Below are 19,530 nucleotides of genomic sequence, written 5' to 3'. Positions count from 1 at the left end.
TTTTTCAGGCATGTGTATTGACACAGACGTGTGTGTATGAGAGAGAGAGAGAAGAGTGGAGCTGTGTTTGAGAAAGCATGTGTATGCATATAGATTTAGTGCACATGCATACGCTGCTGAACTTGGCTGCTGTGTGCGACTGTCTAGTGTTGAGACTGAAGGGTTGGAAGCGCAATTCATCTTTTGTCATTTGGTTTTCCTTCTTTACTGTCCATTTAAGGAAAAACTGTCCGTTTTTAGTTTTAGTCCCAAAACAAGACGAACTGTTGAATATGTGATTGCAGATGTGTAATAAACAGTATTAGCAGTTGCTCTCAGAATATTTAAGAGCTTTGCTTTTCAAGGGTAAGGCTAGCAATATATAAAAATGTTCTTACTGTCAACAAATCCCAAGAAAATACCAAAACCAGCATAATGAATTACCCAACCAGTGTGTAAGCCAAGCTTTATGTAGCTGGTTCCTTTTAATCAATTGCACATACACCGTCCTGCTATCGTAAGTGCGCACTCAAGCACAGAGGTATTGATTTGCTGCTGAAAATAGTCCCCATCAATGCACTATTTACCTCTGTTAGAGTCATGTTTGCTGAAAACTATGGCACCAGCTGTTTTAGGGAAAATAACTTGAAACTATGTATAGGTGAGTATTGTTTTCAGGTTTATGTCTTTACTAGGAACCAATCGGTTTGGGGAGCATCACAGACAGGGTAGTGAAGTTGAAAAGTATTAAGAGATGGACATCTAGGGTCCGTGTACTTGACGGCCAACGGATTTTCGTTTTGAAAGGAAAAAAACAAAAACGAAAAACGGCCAGTTTTCCAATTACCATTAGTAAATAGAAAAACAAAAACCGGAAAACAACCCATTATTCGTTTTTTGTTTTGATATTAAAAAACGGAAAACGAAAAACTATCTTTTTTGTAGATGTAACTCGGAAATTAAAATGTGTGTATAAATCTTATTCCTCATTCATTTTTTTCGTTACCCGGAAGCGATCGTAAGTAGTAAGCGGCTGCATACCCGGAAATCATTTGGACATCAATGAGACCATAGACAGTTAGAATGATAGATATATCATGCCCCATGTTCTTTTGTTCGTTTATGTATATATCTTCTAAGATATGCTCAGTAAGTTTGTAGTAAGATTTTATACTGTACCTGATTGGGTTGTACTTCTGTTAATAAATATAAATAAAATAAATAAAAAAGAGACAGTTAGAATATGCTAGTTTTATATTAGAAAACCGAAAGAATGGGATGTCTTGTGGGGATATAGCAGCTGCGTTGGGTTCACAGTTTGGAACAATACGGGGGTTTTCTGAGAGGAGTGTGCGGAGGTGGTGTGCTCAGCAGGGACTTGTGGCGAAACACAAGTTGACTTTTATTATTAAGTGGTCACAGGAGATTAGCGCTGACCGCTCTCATTCATCAAAAATGAGTCTACACAACAAGACAACCATCATAGTCTAATAATAATAATAATAATAATGTGCGGAGGTGGTGTGCTCAGCAGGGACTTGTCAGGGACTTCTGTCCTGACGGCCAACTTGAAGTTGAAATCGCTGAAGGTATTGCTGAGGTAATTTTTTTTTTTTTTTTTTATCAATCGCCGTTTACCGCTTTTGTTAAAATGAATGCTACTCTTAAAGTAAATAAAAAGCTGACCACAGCTAGGCCGATATGCAGACTAGGGCTAGGTCTATGCAATTTTTAGATTTAAATAAATCAGAAGTGAAAAGAGTAAAAAAATGTTCCACTTAAGTAAAAGTACTGTTACTTTGTAGTTTACTCAAGTACAAGTAAAATTAATAGTAAAAGTAGCTAATTTAAAATGTACTGAGTAAGTTACTTAGTTAATTTTTTAACCTCCAAAAACATTTATATTGATTTTATATCTTATTTATACTTATTATAGCCCTGTTTGTTTCGATTTTAGTTTGTTTAACAGATACTTTGCCAAAGCAATGGCGCAAAACAACGTTAGAGACCTTTTATGTGAAAATGAGAAGTTTTGAAAATGTTTTCGCTTCATTATTATTATTATTATTGTTATTAGACTATGATTGTTGTCTTGTTGTGTAGACTCATTTTTGATGAATGAGAGCGGTCAGCGCTAATCTCCTGTGACCACTTAATAATAAAAGTCAACTTGTGTTTCGCCACAAGTCCCTGCTGAGCACACCACCTCCGCACACTCCTCTCAGAAAACCCCCTATCGTTCCAAACTGTGAACCCAACGCAGCTGCTATATCCCCACAAGACATCCCATTCTTTTGGTTTTCTAATATAAAACTAGCATATTCGTCTAAAAACATTTTAACGTCCGTATCATTCTAACTGTCTATGGTCTCATTGATGTCCAAATGATTTCCAGGTATGCAGCCGCTTACTACTTACAATCGCTTCCGGGTAACGAAAAAAATGAATGAGGAATAAGATTTATACACACATTTTAATTCTGAGTTCCATCTACAAACACATCAAAGACAATCGGATAACAAGATAGTTTTTCGTTTTCCGTTTTTTAATATCAAAACAAAAAACGAATAATGGGTTGTTTTCCGTTTTTTGTTTTCCTATTTACTAATGGTAATTGGGAATCTGGCCGTTTTTCGTTTTTGTTTTTTTCCTTTCAAAACGAAAATCCGTTGGCCGCCAAGTACACGGACCATCTAGCATTGTTGGTTTGGGTCTTTTTATGTAATTTGCTGACTGAATAAGAACGATATAAAATAACGGCAGCCCTACTATTAAAGATAAATTTGTAGCAGAGTATGCAGGAAGTATTTTGCTTCTGTGTGTACACTGTTTTTTATTTAGTTGACTTTGCTAGAAATTTGCGTGGAAACCCGTTGCCTTAAACGGGTTTAAGTTTTTACACAAGGTGAAACTAAACAGGTTAAGTTGTATTAACACAGAGCGGTAAGTTTATGCAGTAGACAAATCAAGTTTACGTCAGTCATTACCAAAAATATTAGTAAACTTATATTATTTTTTTCTGGAGTCATGTTGTCTAAAATAAGCATTTTATGTTAAACATGCCAAGAAACATAACAAATATATAAACACACTTTAAATAGAACAGAACCCGTTCAGAACATGTTTTTTGTCTTCCCATCAGCCTTTATGTACATGGCTTTAGCTCAGAACAGTTCAAATGACCCGCCCCTCCCATACAGAAACTTAAGATCCTTAGTTATCTCTGCTTAATATGATCTGTGCTCTGCATACTTAAGCTGATTATTACATAAATAATGTGGTTTAATAATGAATATGGTTTACAGTGTATTTGTGTAAAGGTTTGTAAACAGATCATTTGTTTGTTACTTAAGAACATGAGTAAATGCATGCAGTGTATGAGTTGCCACTTCACTGTGCCAACCAGGCCGCGTGATGATGGATATCGAATTGCGGCTCATTGGCCGGCTAGGAGAAAGTAGAAGACAGACAGACAGGAAGACGTAAAGCGGGCAAAGAGAAATAAAGACAGATGGAATAGAGGGAGGACTGGCGTGAGCCCCAACCTGCACTCTTCATGCTCAGTTTGACCTACTTTACTTTCCTCTCTCTTTCTCTTTTTCTTCTTTCTTTCTGCGTCTCCCACTCTTTGCCCCCATTCTCTGCGATCCCCTTTCATGTAGCACAAGGAACCAATAAGTCTGAAGGACTCCTACCAGACACCACCACTGATTCCTATCTTTTCATGCCATTCTGTCCTTCAGAGCTGAGCAGGCCGCTCTCTTTCTCCACATCTCACTGTCCCAGCCTTGGCTAGCCAACCGTGCAGTTTGTCTTTCATCTGCTCTGTGACAATCTAACAAGCTACTTTTTTAATGAAGGCTATATTAAGTTTGGCGCCACTGCAGAGAACTTATTAAGGGTTTCTCCCACAAAGGAAGCCATCGTATTGCTGAAATGGTTTCAGCCTGAGGTCATTGTGCCTGATTTGTGAAGTGCATTTAACGAGATTATGCCATGGTTTCACTGGCAAACAGCAGTGCAGTGAGGAGGCAAGGTGATCACTGAAGACAGGGACATTTTGTTCTCATGTTTACTTGCAGCATGTTTGAATGACTTTGTGTATTTACTTATCTTGAATTTTGTTACCATCCTTTCCCAAAAGATAGGCTCTGCAATTTCAAAACATATTTCTGACTTCCATGAGATATTTGTGTTACTTTTCTTTAATTGACAACATGTGAACGATTGTCACGGGGAGATTGTTTCTGACGACCACACTGCCATTCCTTGTACTGTCTTATGGATGGAAAGAGAAACCACCACTGTTCAGAATACTGGAATGTGCTTGAGTACGTCAATCCAATGGGTTAACTTGTTATCACAGAGACGAAATACATAGCAGTCATTCAAATCGTATTGCTAAATTCCTGCAGAAAGAAACAATTTGGATGTGTTTTGCAGTTTAACTTGAGCAGGTTAAATAAGAAAATGCCTGAAATCACGTGCTCTGATGTGAGCTGCTATGTTGCTACCAACTCTCATATTGTTCTGCTTAAGTCCTAACCTGCTACTTGTTAATGCTCCTCTTTGTGAGACGTTTCAAAAACAAAACACTTGAAACAATTAAACTGCGAGGACGTGTTTAAAGTGAGTCATCTCTCGAAAATCCTCCTCTAATGCTGTGCCAGTTTTTTTCCACATCATCCCTCCACTTGTTGTTTGACTGAAATTAAGAAAGAAAGAAAGAAAGAAGTGACTCAGTTCGATGTTACAGGGAATATGCCTTCCCCATGAAGAACATTCTCAACTATGTAGTAAATCTGGTTTTAGTTAATGGTGCACCAGATGTGTTCGAGGAAATGAATCATTGTTTTATCATTTAATCAATCAAATGTTAAATCACTATGTACCTTCTTGCCTCTTTCCCTCCACAGACTACAGGACTGGGCCATGTTTCACCCAGGTGAACAACCAGATGTGCCAGGGCCAGCTCAGTGGAATTGTCTGCACCAAAACCCTCTGCTGCGCTACCATTGGTCGGGCATGGGGCCACCCCTGTGAGCAGTGCCCCGCCCAGCCACACCCCTGCAGGCGAGGCTTCATCCCCAACATCCGCACTGGAGCCTGCCAAGGTCAGATTCTCTCATTCTTGTACACAGAGGTGGCAGATCTTCTTTTTAATAATGATGGAAGACACACATATACACACACACACACACACACACACACACACACACACACACACACACACACACACACACACACACACACACACACACACACACACACACACACACACACACACACACACACATCTCTTAGCTGTCCATCGTGTTCGATGATGACACTTGCTCCAGGGGTGGGGGTGGTGGGGTGGGTTCAGCGACATTGCCGCTGGTGCCACTTCACACACACACACACACACACACACACACACACACACACACACACACACACACACACACACACACACACTCAAGTGCACATGCTCAGCCACACACAACCACCACAATGTGCAGCCATTACTTCATCCGTCATCATCTCAGCTGCAATTCCTGCCCACAACATCCTCGAGGTAGTGTTAACAAAACTGAGGGTGTTTACATGTACCCAGCTACATGTAGGTCCGGATACTAGCATGTCTTTTCCTGTTAAGGTCTTATTTAGCAGAATATGTGTACATGCATCTCAATATCCCTGTACACAGACACCAGCTTTAGGTTTTATTTATTTATGCGTCAGTATCTCAGTGTTTATGAGCAGATCCTAGATGAAAATGTGAGCTTGTCCTCACCACTGGTGTGGTGCATACACAGTGCATCATGTCACCCAATGATATAAGAGTAATAGCAGAATACCGATGTGCATGTGCTGGCAAACCAAAGATACTAAAAGTGTTAATTTATAAACTTATTCACTTGCAAAAAATAACACTTAACCATAACAGAGATAGTGCAGACATAACAGAATCAAGCAGCTCTGAGTACATGAATCCAAAAGAGTGAGATATGGAGATTATAAGAGAGAAACTGAGGGAAATATGAACTGAGATTCACCTTCTTTCATCAACATTCCTGACGCTGGTGTCCCAGAGCCCCCTCAGACCAGACCAGACTCTCTCTGCATGCCTCTCTAATAACCTATGGCCCTGGCCAGACTAGGCATTAAGACTGCATCAATATATGACACATGTGGAGGTCGTGTCCCTTGTTAAATGAGCCCAGCCAGGCTCTTTGTTGTCTCAATCCAGCTCCTCTCAGATGGACACACCCAGCACCACCCTGGGCAGATTGTGATGGTTGACGTCTTGCTTGAGCCATCACAGAGGGAGACTGTGTTTTTGTACTGATGCTCATAGCACCTGGCCACACTTCAACAGTATCAGAGCTAAAGACATTAAGTTCATGTATTTATGCAGGGAAGTTGGGGATTATAGAAAATTGTTGTTTACATTTACAATAGAAAGTTACACATGGTGGGCTTATACTCATACTTGTTAGACTTCATTGGCAGATATGTTGAGTGTGTGTTCCAGGCATCTGAATCTCTGCCCACATCTCTAAGTCGTCCAGTGATTCAAATAATAAAAACGCATGACGTGAAACAAAAAGGCCACTTAGTCTGTTTATCAGGCTAGTGTGCTCAGGAGCAAGTCCATCTTTGTGTGCCTGTTTGGTAGTTTCATTGCACTAAAACAACTCTACCCAGTGCTGGGTAGAGTTTTCCAGTTGTGTTTATGAAAAATAAAGTGGCACAGTACAAGGACAGTCATTTCCATGACTCTAGTTCTAGCAAAGACACAGACATATCCAAAATCACATTAACCTTTTCATCATATGCTCCTTGATGCATATTTTGGGCCCTATATATAGTATATTTGTGCTTTTATGCTGGGAAAGTATCTAAATTGAGTTAGATGGCCATAATATTAGAAATATGTCAATGTAATGGATATGATCTACATGTAAAGGGTTTTTAGTAGCTTTTTCAAAGGTTTTCTTTCAGGGTCATAAATAAAGTACAGTAGTTAGGTGTAATAGCTGTTGGCTGGAAAATATACTGTATGTACCAATAATTATTGATGTACACCTGGCAGATATTTGGACACGTGTTAAAACATATCAAAGGGATGTAACACAGCCTTCCATAAGATGTAGTAATACAACGATCCACCCAACTATATAACTATATGTAAAAGTCTGTGTATGTTATTTATGAGGCAAATTCAAAAAGGTAACACACACACACACACACACACACACACACACACACACACACACACACACACAAAAAATAAAGACAACTAAACCCCAGAGAGCCTACAGCAACATCTCTCTGGCAGAAGTACAAAGCACACCTGACCATGAATCCAAATAGGATTGCACTAGGCTCCACATCAACATGCTGGCTGGTAGATGCTTTCTTTCTTTGGCAGAGAGAGTTTCTCAACACTAGACGGAATTTTAGCCTTTCTTAAAAAAGAAGCAGAGATTAAATGTATTCAAATTAATAGAAACAGGCTGCCTGGGTTCTGCTTATTGACTGGCAATGTGACTGGTGTGTGTGTGTGTGTGTGTGTGTGTGTGTGCATTGTGGTGTGTGTGGTGTGTGTGTTGTGTTGTGTGTGTGTGTGTCAGGGTAGACAGGATCAGAGGTATCCACAGTTTCTTACAGGAACCCACCCTCTGACATACTGTATATGGGTAAAGTGACTCACACTGAATGCTGGGAAAAACTTACATTTAAAAAGCCATTTCCTGTTCAAACAAGAGCTGGACTGGGTCTTTCTGGAAGTGGTCTTAGACACCAAGGAGCCAAGTTACTTCTCGCTTTTACCTCATTCCCTTTACAAAGATCTAGAACAGAAGAAAGAAGAAATGTGTTTTAGCGACAGAAAGTGTGCCAGAAACATGCTCTAAAATGTGCTTTGAACCAAGTTAACTGATATAAACTTATACTTTTATAGAATACACATTGTTTGAAGCAAGTCTGAGTCCTTTTTGTAGTTTTTTGGTATATTACAAACATACTGTAGGATGCAGCATCTCTTAAACCAATGCTCTGCATATGGCAGTAGTTAGTAGAACCTTTGTTCTTTTCTGCTTTTGCCTCTTCTCAATGTCTGTCTTTCCTTCCTTCTCTTAGATGTGGACGAGTGCCAGGCAGTGCCAGGCCTTTGTGCCGGAGGTAACTGCATCAACACTGTGGGATCCTACGAGTGCAAATGTCCTGCCGGCCACCGTCAGAGTGAAACCAGCCACAAATGTGAAGGTGAGTCTGATCTAAACAAAAAAAGTGTGGATTTAACTAAATTGTTCAACAATAAAGTAAGAAACCTACATAACCAGGACCTAATGTTTAAAATAGGTATTACAGTAAAAAATGGATGACCATCAGATCTGCGCAACCCTGGTCAATGAAGAAACCATAAAGACTGGCGGCCATCTCTGACGTGCTGCCATTACATTATTGTCTAAATTGCCAGATGATTAGTAACAGGGGAAATATTATTAAGGTATGAGCTGGATCTCAAACACAGTTCTTACAAAAAGAGGCAGTAGGCCATTGAGTTCCTTTAACTAGACATTCGTTTCCAGATGGCTTCATGGATTCTAGCTGATAACTCTCAACGTCTTTATCGAGGACTAAAAACAGAAATGCGAACTTCACTCTGTAGGAAGTGTGATAATACTATAGGTTGTAGCAGTGAGTGCAGCAGTCTCACCTATTCCTCATGCATACTGCAATTTGGGTTAAGGCTTCAACAAATTATTGTCGCTAACGATCTTACTAACTAATTCAGCATTTAGTCTGTAAAACATAATGCCAAATGCCCATAATACTTTTTTCAAAGTCAAATATTTTATTTCTGATCCAAAAATGCAACTGATTTCACTATGAAGCAAAGAAAACCAAGCTAGCATTTTTAAGCTAGAGACTTTATTATTAACAGAAATATACTACTAATATCTACTTGAATGCTGAGTATTTAAGGATTTAAAGTTATCACCAATCCAAAAGAAGAATCCATTGGAACTTAAATTATATTTTGTTGAGTTACTGGTGAGACACTCATGACAACTGTGGGTTTGCTGGCATCAGTTTACAAATCTCTACGGGCGTTTAAAAAGTGACGACATTTCAGAGTTAAAGAAGTCTGGACGTGTGCACATTAACACACACACAGACACATGGAAACACAGACACACAGAGTGGATTCACATTACAATGTGTTGATTGGATGGAATTTAAACAATGCCCAGGCTAAACAGTCTGATAGTTAGCCAGGCAGGGCTTGTGTCTGTTGGACTGAAGCCGATGTGTTCTTAGTCTTTAGGGAGGATTAAAGAAAGCTCTTAAACTGTTTCAGCCAGATGACATCTATTCTACTGAACAAGGCCAAGTTCTTAGTGTATCAGTGTATGAATTATTATCTAAATTCTCCTTTTATTAACTTGTAGCATTGATGAGTGCTGCACCAGATACAGAAAGAAAACTACCATCTCCACTTCAGATTCATGGGAAGCAATTACAATGACACACACCAAAAAGTGATTTATGTCACATTTAAGAAAGGAGGAAACAGGGAGGATGACTTCACTAAATTCATCAGAGTCCCAGTTTCAGTTGTGGTTTTGGGTGAACGCCACCAACGGTTCAGGACTTACAGTAAGGAGAGAATGAGCACTGCTGAGCACTGCTCAAAGACGTTTGGGCGTGGATGCTGTAGACACATTCCAGCCCAGAGAGGGCTGAGCAGTTATACTACAAGGGCACTCTTAGACAAGGTAGAAATAAAGCAGGAGTTTAGGATTAGAAAGTCCTGAAACCGTCTACCTTCTACCCCCGCCATGGTCATTTTTACCTTAAAATACACACATCCTGCCTCTTTCCACCACTTTACTTACAGCGTGTGCTTTATATAGATATATAGCAAAGGGGATCATGGTCACAACAAGACTAGAGCTGCAACTAATGATTATTTTCATGTTTAATCTAAAATCAATATGATGATCAACGATAAGACTCAAAATTCTCAATTTGTCTGAAAAACAATGATATAAACCAGCCAAAAGCAATGAATCCTCATATTGTAGATGCTGGAACCATCAAAAGTTTGAAGTTTGTGCTTGCTAAACTAATTGAACAATTACTTGAGTATCAAAATATATAGTTATTGATTAACTAACAAACTGATCTTGTCAGCATTAAACAGTACAGTATGACTCTGAAGCCGCAAATTGGCATACCACTTTTAAATTGCACAATTCAGCAAATGGATCTTCAAAACTGTGTGAATCTTTTGCATCAATGTGTTAGTTATATCACAAAGCCAGCATACTCAGTTTTTCACTTGAAAAAGATGTCAGCTCTGTTGTTTATTTATTTATTTTAAGATTTATCGGGCAACTTCATCATTTGACCCATGCAGAGTGAGGAGAGAAAGAGTTCAGTGTTCGCAAAGCTTGTAAAAACAAAAGAACAGTCGTGACGTGTATCTGAGGTCATGGATCAGCAGGAAACCCATGTTTAGTGAAATCTCGAAAGCAATCAGACCTTGGAGAAGTTTTATTGAAATGCCCTTCTAGCTAATGCACAAACAAGCCTCACTGAGAGCTTTCACAGTGAAATTACTGAGGTTTCGGAGCATTTAAGATAAAGTGCAGTTAAGATGTCACGGGTCTCTGATCGTTTTGGGCACAACAAGGCACCTGGTTTTATGGCCTGCTTTTAGTTCAGACTGTGCTTAACATTCTCTCCGTTTTCCCCTCCTCCTCTTTCTGCTTTTTTCTGCTTCTCCTTCCATTTTCCTTCCATAAATACAGTCCTTTGGCTCAAAACCAGCTGTTAGTGCTGAACAAAGAAACACTTACGGCATCTGGGAGACTTTCTCATTACACACACGGACCTCCCCGTTGCTCTGACACTCGCGGATTCTCACGCACTCACACTGTTCAAACACACACACACACACACACACACACACACACACACACACAGTTTCACACACCACAGTTTAGATTAAATGACACAATGGAAACTTTATCCTAGTTTTCACCTATATTATACTGTAGATATGTACACAGTTACACAGGCAGACCTGACGGCTCAGACATTTATCCAGGTGACACATTTCCCTCCACACGCACGGTCAGTCCCACAGTGCTACGTCTGTGCGGAGCGTAATGTCTGGCATGTTGTTGTTGCTTCTGACACAAGGTTTATTTGGCTGGGCTTTTACAGCCTCACCTAGGCCTTCTGCCACTGCTGTCAGACAGGAGTCAGCAGGGGAAGAACAGCCTCTTAGCTTCCCACGGCAGGCGGTACTACACACATCCACGAAAAACCCACAGGGATATAAGTTACACACTCTTTACTCCTAGAAAGACAAACACTAACACACCCTTCACTTTTTCAACTCGGCACACACACGCACCACGTCTGCGCTATTGCTGTAATTATGCCCCGCAGTGGTGCTGTAATTACGTATATGTATGAATAAGCGTGACACATCATAAAAACCCAATACCTTCTGGAACTTCACTTTGGGTTCCCCCCTCATGGAGCAATGAGGCCCCCTCATTCTGACTATTACAAGTTAATGCCATCATAAAGCGTACCACACCAAGGTGGGCCCTTCCAACACCGTGCCCAGGTATTCTCAGACACGTCTACATTTCTGTGGCATGTTTAAATAAGGTCAGGGAATTCACTGTAACCTTGGGAATTTTGTTTCTTTTAGTACAGCCATTTATTTCAATTTAGTTGCCATTTGTAGATTGGAAGCAATTGTAGATACCGCAATTGCACATATAATTAAGCCAAACGCTGAGCGGTATACATACATATGTTTTGAATTATAACATTGCAGGGTTCCTTGTGAATGGAGTAATTTCCCTGCAATATATTTGGTGTCTGTCCACATTTGGCGTTTTTTCATGTAATCACTGATTATTGTCTTTATAGCCTGATCATTGTTTTCTCTTTTGCCTGTTGACATGGCTGGGTATCATTCAATTCATTTATTTTTATTATACTTTTTTTGATATCTTACTTTATAGGTATGTAAACAAAAAAAGCCAAACTTTTCTCAAAGTTGTTGCCTACTCATAAGCAGCAGACCAAATTGTCTGAATAAAATACAGTCCATAATTGACCAAATAATATTATAAATCAGGAGCTTTTTGATCAAAGACCAAGTAAAGAAGACTATAAATCTGAAAAGACATTCAATGTTAGATTTAGGTACCTAATAGTTTATGCTTTCAGTAAATAACACTGAAACGCGACCATGTAGTTGTAATTGCGTAGTAGTTTGATTTACATTGGTTCTTCTCTCACTGAGCTTTCATACTGACTCACAAGCTTGAGTTTTTTCAGCCTGAACTGAACTAACCAAAAGTTAATTAATTCCGCTTTTAGTTGACTGCAGATCCATTTGATTTGCTTCATTTTATTCTCAGAGAGAAACTGTTGCCCCAGTGCAATAAACTTTTATTGCAGCATGCTACTGCTGTGATGTGTCCTGTGATGTGATGAAGTATTTATGATGTAACTGTATATGTGTGTGTGTGTGTGTGTTTCAGACATTGATGAATGCAGCACTATCCCCGGTGTATGTGATGGAGGAGAATGCACCAACACTGCTGGCAGCTACGTCTGCACCTGTCCACGAGGCTACGTCTCCAGCACAGATGGCTCCAGATGTGTGGGTGAGTCTCTTTCATACACACACACGCGTGCGCACACGCACGCAAACACACACAAATTTCCAACATTTCTCGAACCCCCGCTAGCTAAAAGCTTCACATCTGGCCGCTAACTTCCGTCCCTCCATCACTGCTTCTTGTGAGTGGAGTTCTGATGAGTCAAGCTGGCCTATGGTCACCATGTGCAGACAAACACACTTGCACGCACTATTTGGCCTTGACAGCATTAATCTACTCTCATGTTAGTTCCCCTCTGACTCAATCACACACACGCTGACACACATGCAGTGCATACTTTCCTGACATGTCCCATGAAACACTACCAGGTGTTAATGTATTCCTGCAATCCTCACCAGTCGTGGCAGCCACAGTGAAATACAACCAGGTGTTAATAGATTATTTCAAGATTTAGCCCCAAAACGGACAGCTCAGGGTCTGTCTGTTTAAGCCTATCAGCATCACATGCCCAATAAAAGCTCCTGAACCTCTGGATTGCTGTAATTGGAAATACTTGTTTCCTCACAGTTATTTTGTAGTTGTCATGCAATCCATCCTCCATCATCCGTGGAGTTTTTTATAAAGCAATGATGCTGTAAAAAGCCTTTTCTGTTCTGTGAATTTATATAAATAAAATGTGCGCGTGCGTGCGTGTGTGTGAGAAAGTGGATCCCACATTGACACAGCGCTCCAATCACCCAAATCCAAAAGTCGTTATGTGTGTCCATATTCTTCTTTTTTTTCTATCTCCACTTTCCTACTTTGTCCTGAAGAGACATATTACTCTCTCTATATGTATATCTCTTTTTTTATGAGCGTGTGGATCACACCAAAGCTCATTCTTCCATAACAGGCCATTGATTTACAGGAGAAAGTCTCTGGAACTATAGACATTTCCATCTTTTTTTTTTCTTCTTCTTCTTCTTCTTTTTTAACTCTTTATCTCCAAAAGTGAAGCATTCTCACACTCTCGTCCTCCTTATCTATCTTACCTTTTCCTCTTGGACCTTTCTTTCCCCTCCCACCCTCTGACATCTGGATCCTGCATCTTGTTTCCTTCAGTTGTAGTTTCCAATTGCTCTTCTGCAGCCTGCTGAAGGGAGGAAAAAAAAAGAGAGAGCAAATAACACAGGTGCCAGACACAACCCCCATATATCCTTCCTCTGTCTCTGTACCACTTCCAAAATGGACAAGACTAGATTAGGAGGAGACAGAGATAAGTAAACCCATACAAAACCTAACTAGACTCGGTCAGGCCCAAACCAGTGATCTAAAGTCACACTTTGACACAAACCTGGGCTTTGAAACACATCTCATAAACTCAGCTGGTTTTCTCTTCACGTGACAGACACACTTTGACGCAATTTCCCATACTTTGTGGTCAGAACATAAAGTGAATTAAAGAAAGTAAATTGTTTTTATATCTCTCGCTGGCTTGCTTGCCCTCATGTTTTAGAAGCAGCAGGATGTATAGCTCTGGCCCTGGAGGCTATACTGTGTGGCTATTGGCCTGTGTTTTGTGGGATGTACTGTACCGTGGTAAAGTAGGCCAGTGGGAGCTGTTGGGGGCCTGACGGTAATCAGAGCCTAATGCCCTGTCACACTGTGGAAGCTCGAAAAAAAAAAAAAAAAGACCTGTCCAGTCAGTCAGTCTGTAAAAACACCTCAACAAATGAAAGCATATGCTTGTGTAGTGGAGCAACACTAGCGAGCAAACCACGGTCTGGATCCAATTTAAGTCATCATCATCCTCATCAGCAAACCCCTCCCTCTACGTTCCCCCTCTCCTCCACCCGGCCTCCAGCTCGCTCATTCCTATGGGATGTTTTTTTAATTGTGTGTATTATGTACATTGGTGCGTGTATGTATGTATGTGTACAAACATATGTGTGTGTATTTATGCACGTTTTGTGTATGTGCTTGTTTATATGCATGGGAATGCATATTTGTGTGTGTAATTGCATGTACATTTGTGTGTACTGTACAATATGTGCTCCCATACACAGCGCAGCCCCTCATGTTCTATCTAATTGGCAAGAATTGCTCCACATGGAACTGATTAATTCCAGACGGCTGGCTCATTAGTGAGTTAATCGACTTGTGCTCCTCCCTCAACTCCCCCCTTCATTCTGCTTTCCCCTTTTTCTCCCCCTTTTTTCTGTAGCTGCACTTAAAATTCTCTTTCACATATGTTTTCCTCTTAGTAAAATAATACACATGCATTATCTCCCTCTCACTACTCTCCCTTTTTACCTTTCTTGGTATTTTCCTTAAAAGAAACCCTTGTCTCTCCATTTAGTCCCTACACACGCTCTTTGAACCCTAGCCCCTTCTCCTGCCTCAATGACTCTGACCTGGAAAACTGTAACAAATAAGACCCCTTTTGGAGGCCCTTCAGATGCCTGCTGTTAGTCGAGACCCCAAGCAACCTTTCCCACTGCCAGCCCATAAAGAAGCTTCCTCCCCAGCCACCATGGAAAGGCCATGCCAGCCCTCCAGACTTACAGAACTGCTGTTTTTGAGAGCAGCAATTACCTGTACCCTTTTTCCTGTATATAAGGCAGCGTTAGTGGTGGTTATATTACTTAATTTGTTACATGAAGTCCTTCATTTAAAGAAAATTTTTACACCAGGCTGAAAAACAGTCTTTCACTCTCTGGATAAAAGTTTTAAGTCTGTTGTACCTCTGACCATACCCAGAAACACTGATGAGAGTTGTTTGGTGTTGCACCTGTAACTACACTTGATGTCACAGGGTACTGGCACACACTGGAGTACACTGCTACATCAAGATAAGAGTTAAAAACACTAGAGGCCAGCAAAAATAAGAAATTTCAGATTCTGTTAAATTAAATTTGTCTTTCTCATCCAGGGGAGATACATAGAACATAATAAACACATTAAAAACACATCAGCCATGTGTATCTTTTTTATTTGACTTCTAATGACTATTGAGCTTAAACATAATGTTGCTGCCCGCTCAGTCGTCTAATTCTGTTAATGCTTCTCCTTTTACTTCAGATCAGCGTGTGGGCACCTGCTTCTCCGCTCTGGCTAGCGGCCGCTGTGCTGCGGAGCTGAGCGGTCAGTACACCAAGATGCAGTGTTGCTGTGACTCAGGACGCTGCTGGGCTTTGGGACAGATCCCCGAGATGTGCCCTGTCAGGGGTTCCGGTGAGTATACATTACGTGAAACAAGATACGCGTTTCATATGCAAGCTGATCCCCAAACAAAGTGATAGATATGAGCTTGAAATCAGGACAGAACATCCGTCACCTTCTTCCTCTGCTGAATAAAAACTAGCAGTCTACACAATAGATTGTCTATGACTTGGCATGGGCACAGGCAGTAAATAAAACCATGACAGCGTTTCACAAGCCAAATTACTTTAACACAGTAATGTTAAACTAGACAAGAGTATGTGTGTGTGACAGAGGGGGAGGAGCCTCCACTCAAATTGATGAGCATGATGTCATGAGCTCAAACTAAACAGAGAAAGATGGAAAAGATTTGTTTCAAGATAATGACCAATCATCTCTGGAAATTCAGAAAGCTCGTCCTCTGCGTGATACTGTGTGATCCAAAACTGATCTGTTACAGAATGTTCTGCTGCTTTCACTCACACCGCCAAAATTTGATGTGTGTGTTTTTGATTTATTCAGACTAAGTCAAACTAAGTGAAGAACATACACACATACAGTACTTCACACACATAGACATATAAATACTGTACATACATTTATTCATACATACAAACATACATACACTTTAACAATACACTAGCCTTACTGTAACTACATGCAAAAGCAGAGTAGAGTAGATCATTATGCATGCACATTTTCCACTAATTACTTGGTCAGGCTTTGCTCCAGTCAAAGCATATCTGAAACCAGTACAACAGTTAGATGCTAAACTTTATAACAGACTTCAACAAAAGAACAACACATGTATTGGGAAGTGCAATAGCCTTTGTGAGTTACGCAATTCCAGGAAACAGTGAGTACATTACTGTAGGACTTTGAGTGATCCAAAGTGCTTTTGAGTCTGAATTACTATAATAATCCACATAAACTGTTTAAAAACAAAATCTTTGTTCGCAAAACTTGAGAGCTTATGAACATGTTGTTCCACAGCTACATCTGGATGGAAAGTAATGAAACATACAGTTGAATGTATCCACTGACTTGTTCCCTGTGATCTTTGTCTCTTTTGTAGACGAGTTCAGGCGTCTGTGTATTGTGGGAGTTCCCCAAGGACACGGCTTCCCTAATGGCTACCCCAACGGACACTACCCCAACAACAACGGCAACGGGTTCAACTATGGATTCAAGTTCCCCAGCGTACCCAATGGTAACGGCAACGGAGGAATCGGTGGCAATGGCGGAGGAAGCTTTGGAGGTAACGGAGGAAGCTTTGGAGGCAATGGAGGAGGACACCCACGCAATATAGGTAAGTCGCTTTGTGGATTTGAATAATCCTGTTAAATGGTACTAGATAAAAGAGGTAATTTCTCAGTTGGAAAACATATTTGTATATTATGGCATATTTTTGTTTGTCTGCTGTGTTTTGTTAATGTGTGTTGTGTATTCTCAGGCACTGTTTCTATGAACGACACCATTGATGTGTGCAAACATTTTACCAACCTGTGTCTGAATGGACGCTGCATTCCAACACCCACAAGCTACCGCTGTGAGTGCAACATGGGCTACAGACAGGATGTTCGCGGGGAGTGTATCGGTAAGAAACATGCTCTCACACACTGTATAATGCATAAGTGCACATCAGGTCACTACAGTTCTCTATAACCTCCCTGAGCCATATAGGGAGACACAGTGATGTGACAGTGCCACAGTAAATTGCATGCCCTGTACTGCCATCTTCTGCCGATTTAAGGAACTTAATACAAGTGTACTGTATGTCAAAATGTTAATTGTTTTTTTTGTTTGTAAAATATTTAAATCCATTCACTCTGTCGGGATAGGTCATAGTTTTTTTATGCACTTTATTCTGTTCTCCACAGATGTAGATGAGTGTGTGAGTAATCCATGTATCAATGGAGACTGTGTCAACACACCTGGAGGGTACCACTGCAAGTGTCATGAGGGCTACCAGGGAACCCCTACCAAACAAGCCTGCATTGGTATGTCTATCTGTGCTGTCAAATTATATTACTGTAACAATTCCCCAAGATGTTTCATACACATGCAGATGTTTAACATACATTTTTTTGCATATGTTTCACTGAAGTTGTTTGTTGCACAATTTAGTATGACTGGTGGTTAAAATACAACAAACTAATCCACGCGCATCTTCCCTCTTCCTCCTCTCTTTAGATATTGATGAGTGTATTGTGAATGGGGTGATGTGTCGCAACGGCCGCTGTGTCAACACAGAGGGAAGCTTCCAGTGTATCTGCAATGCTGGCTTCGAGCTCACTCCTGATGGAAAGAACTGCATCGGTGAGAAGCTAACCCGGGAACCGGTCGAACTTCACGTGAACTTTTTACCTTTATAAACGTGAACTTAATTCTCCTCTCATTTCCTTCCAGATCACGACGAATGCGCCACCACCAACATGTGTCTTAATGGCATGTGCATCAATGAAGACGGCAGCTTCAAGTGTATCTGCAAGCCTGGCTTTGCTTTAGCACCTAACGGACGCTACTGCACCGGTATAATAATAATAATAATAATAATACATTTTATTTGTAAAGCACTTTTCATAAAAGAATCTCAAAGTGCTACAGAAACCACATTAAAACGCATGGTATGAATGATTTATGAAGTACAAACACAAACCTCAAGTCTTGGGCCTAACAGGACTCTGTGTTGATAGATTTGGTGTTTGTTGAAGTCCTGCAGATCCCATTTGTGTTTTGTCTGACTTTTTGAAACAAGATGGATAGATGTATGAATTTATGAGTCTCTGTTGAGTAGTAAGCTTCAAGAGTAGCTGCCATTTTATTGCAGTCACACCATAACACCGACAACACAGATGCATATCCTAAATCAAACACACATCAATCTAGATAACTCCCCATGATCTGATTCCTTATCAAGCTCTCTGTGATTTATTTTTATTATTGTATGCCATTCATTTACATATTTTAAATTGAGCATTAAGAATTGTGTAAGCAGAAGAAAAGTTGCAGATGGACTTAACCTAGGGGACTCATTTTATTTTTACCGAAAAATGTTTTGTTTTTTTTACTTTCATTTTGCCATGTTGCTCATGAGTTAGCTATGAGATCAGTGAAAATTGAATCCTATGAAAACAGTGACTTGCATAATCCAAGATGGTTGAAATTTCTTGTACCCACTATATGTTCTATCTGGAATGATAACATAAATAATCACCTTTAGATGTATAGGAAACTCATAACCCTTTGAATATGTACTGTCTAGAGGAAATCCCCTTTAGTTCACTAATTGAAATAGCCCATTCTGTACACACCTTAGCTCATAAACTGAAGCCAACACATGCCGCATACATTATGTGCCCTCTCTTCATCAGACATCGATGAGTGTCAGACTCCTGGCATTTGTATGAACGGCCGCTGCATCAACTCCGAGGGCTCCTTCCGCTGTGAGTGCCCTCCAGGCCTGGCTATTGATGTAGATGGGAGAGTGTGTGTGGACACACACATGAGGACCACTTGCTACGGTGCCATAAAGATGGGCACATGCTCACGGCCGTTCCCTGGTGCAGTGACCAAGTCTGAGTGCTGCTGTGCCAATGCTGAACATGGTTTTGGAGAGCCCTGCCAACCCTGCCCCTCCAGAAACTCAGGTAACATCTTTCATTTGCTTTACACTGTTTTTTTTTTCAATTCTCGGAAATCTTGGTTGATTTAGTTTTTT

General features: G+C 40.4%; 1 protein-coding gene across 1 annotated transcript in view; it reads left to right on the top strand.

The window, feature by feature from the left end:
• The window catches only part of fbn2b (fibrillin 2b), a 70,369-nt gene that overhangs the window by 28,294 nt on the left and 22,545 nt on the right, over positions 1–19,530 (top strand). Inside the window, exons 7-16 of the mRNA XM_039810910.1 lie at positions 4,896–5,093; positions 8,107–8,232; positions 12,549–12,674; positions 15,690–15,842; positions 16,885–17,118; positions 17,263–17,406; positions 17,690–17,809; positions 18,003–18,128; positions 18,219–18,341; positions 19,184–19,459. Of these exons, the coding sequence (XP_039666844.1) occupies positions 4,896–5,093; positions 8,107–8,232; positions 12,549–12,674; positions 15,690–15,842; positions 16,885–17,118; positions 17,263–17,406; positions 17,690–17,809; positions 18,003–18,128; positions 18,219–18,341; positions 19,184–19,459 (1,626 nt within the window). The remainder of the gene's footprint in view (positions 1–4,895; positions 5,094–8,106; positions 8,233–12,548; positions 12,675–15,689; positions 15,843–16,884; positions 17,119–17,262; positions 17,407–17,689; positions 17,810–18,002; positions 18,129–18,218; positions 18,342–19,183; positions 19,460–19,530) is intronic.

This window comes from Perca fluviatilis, chromosome 9 (genome assembly GCF_010015445.1).
Source record: "Perca fluviatilis chromosome 9, GENO_Pfluv_1.0, whole genome shotgun sequence".
Taxonomy (NCBI): Eukaryota; Metazoa; Chordata; class Actinopteri; order Perciformes; family Percidae; genus Perca; species Perca fluviatilis.
This window is presented reverse-complemented; position numbering and strand designations above follow the sequence as displayed.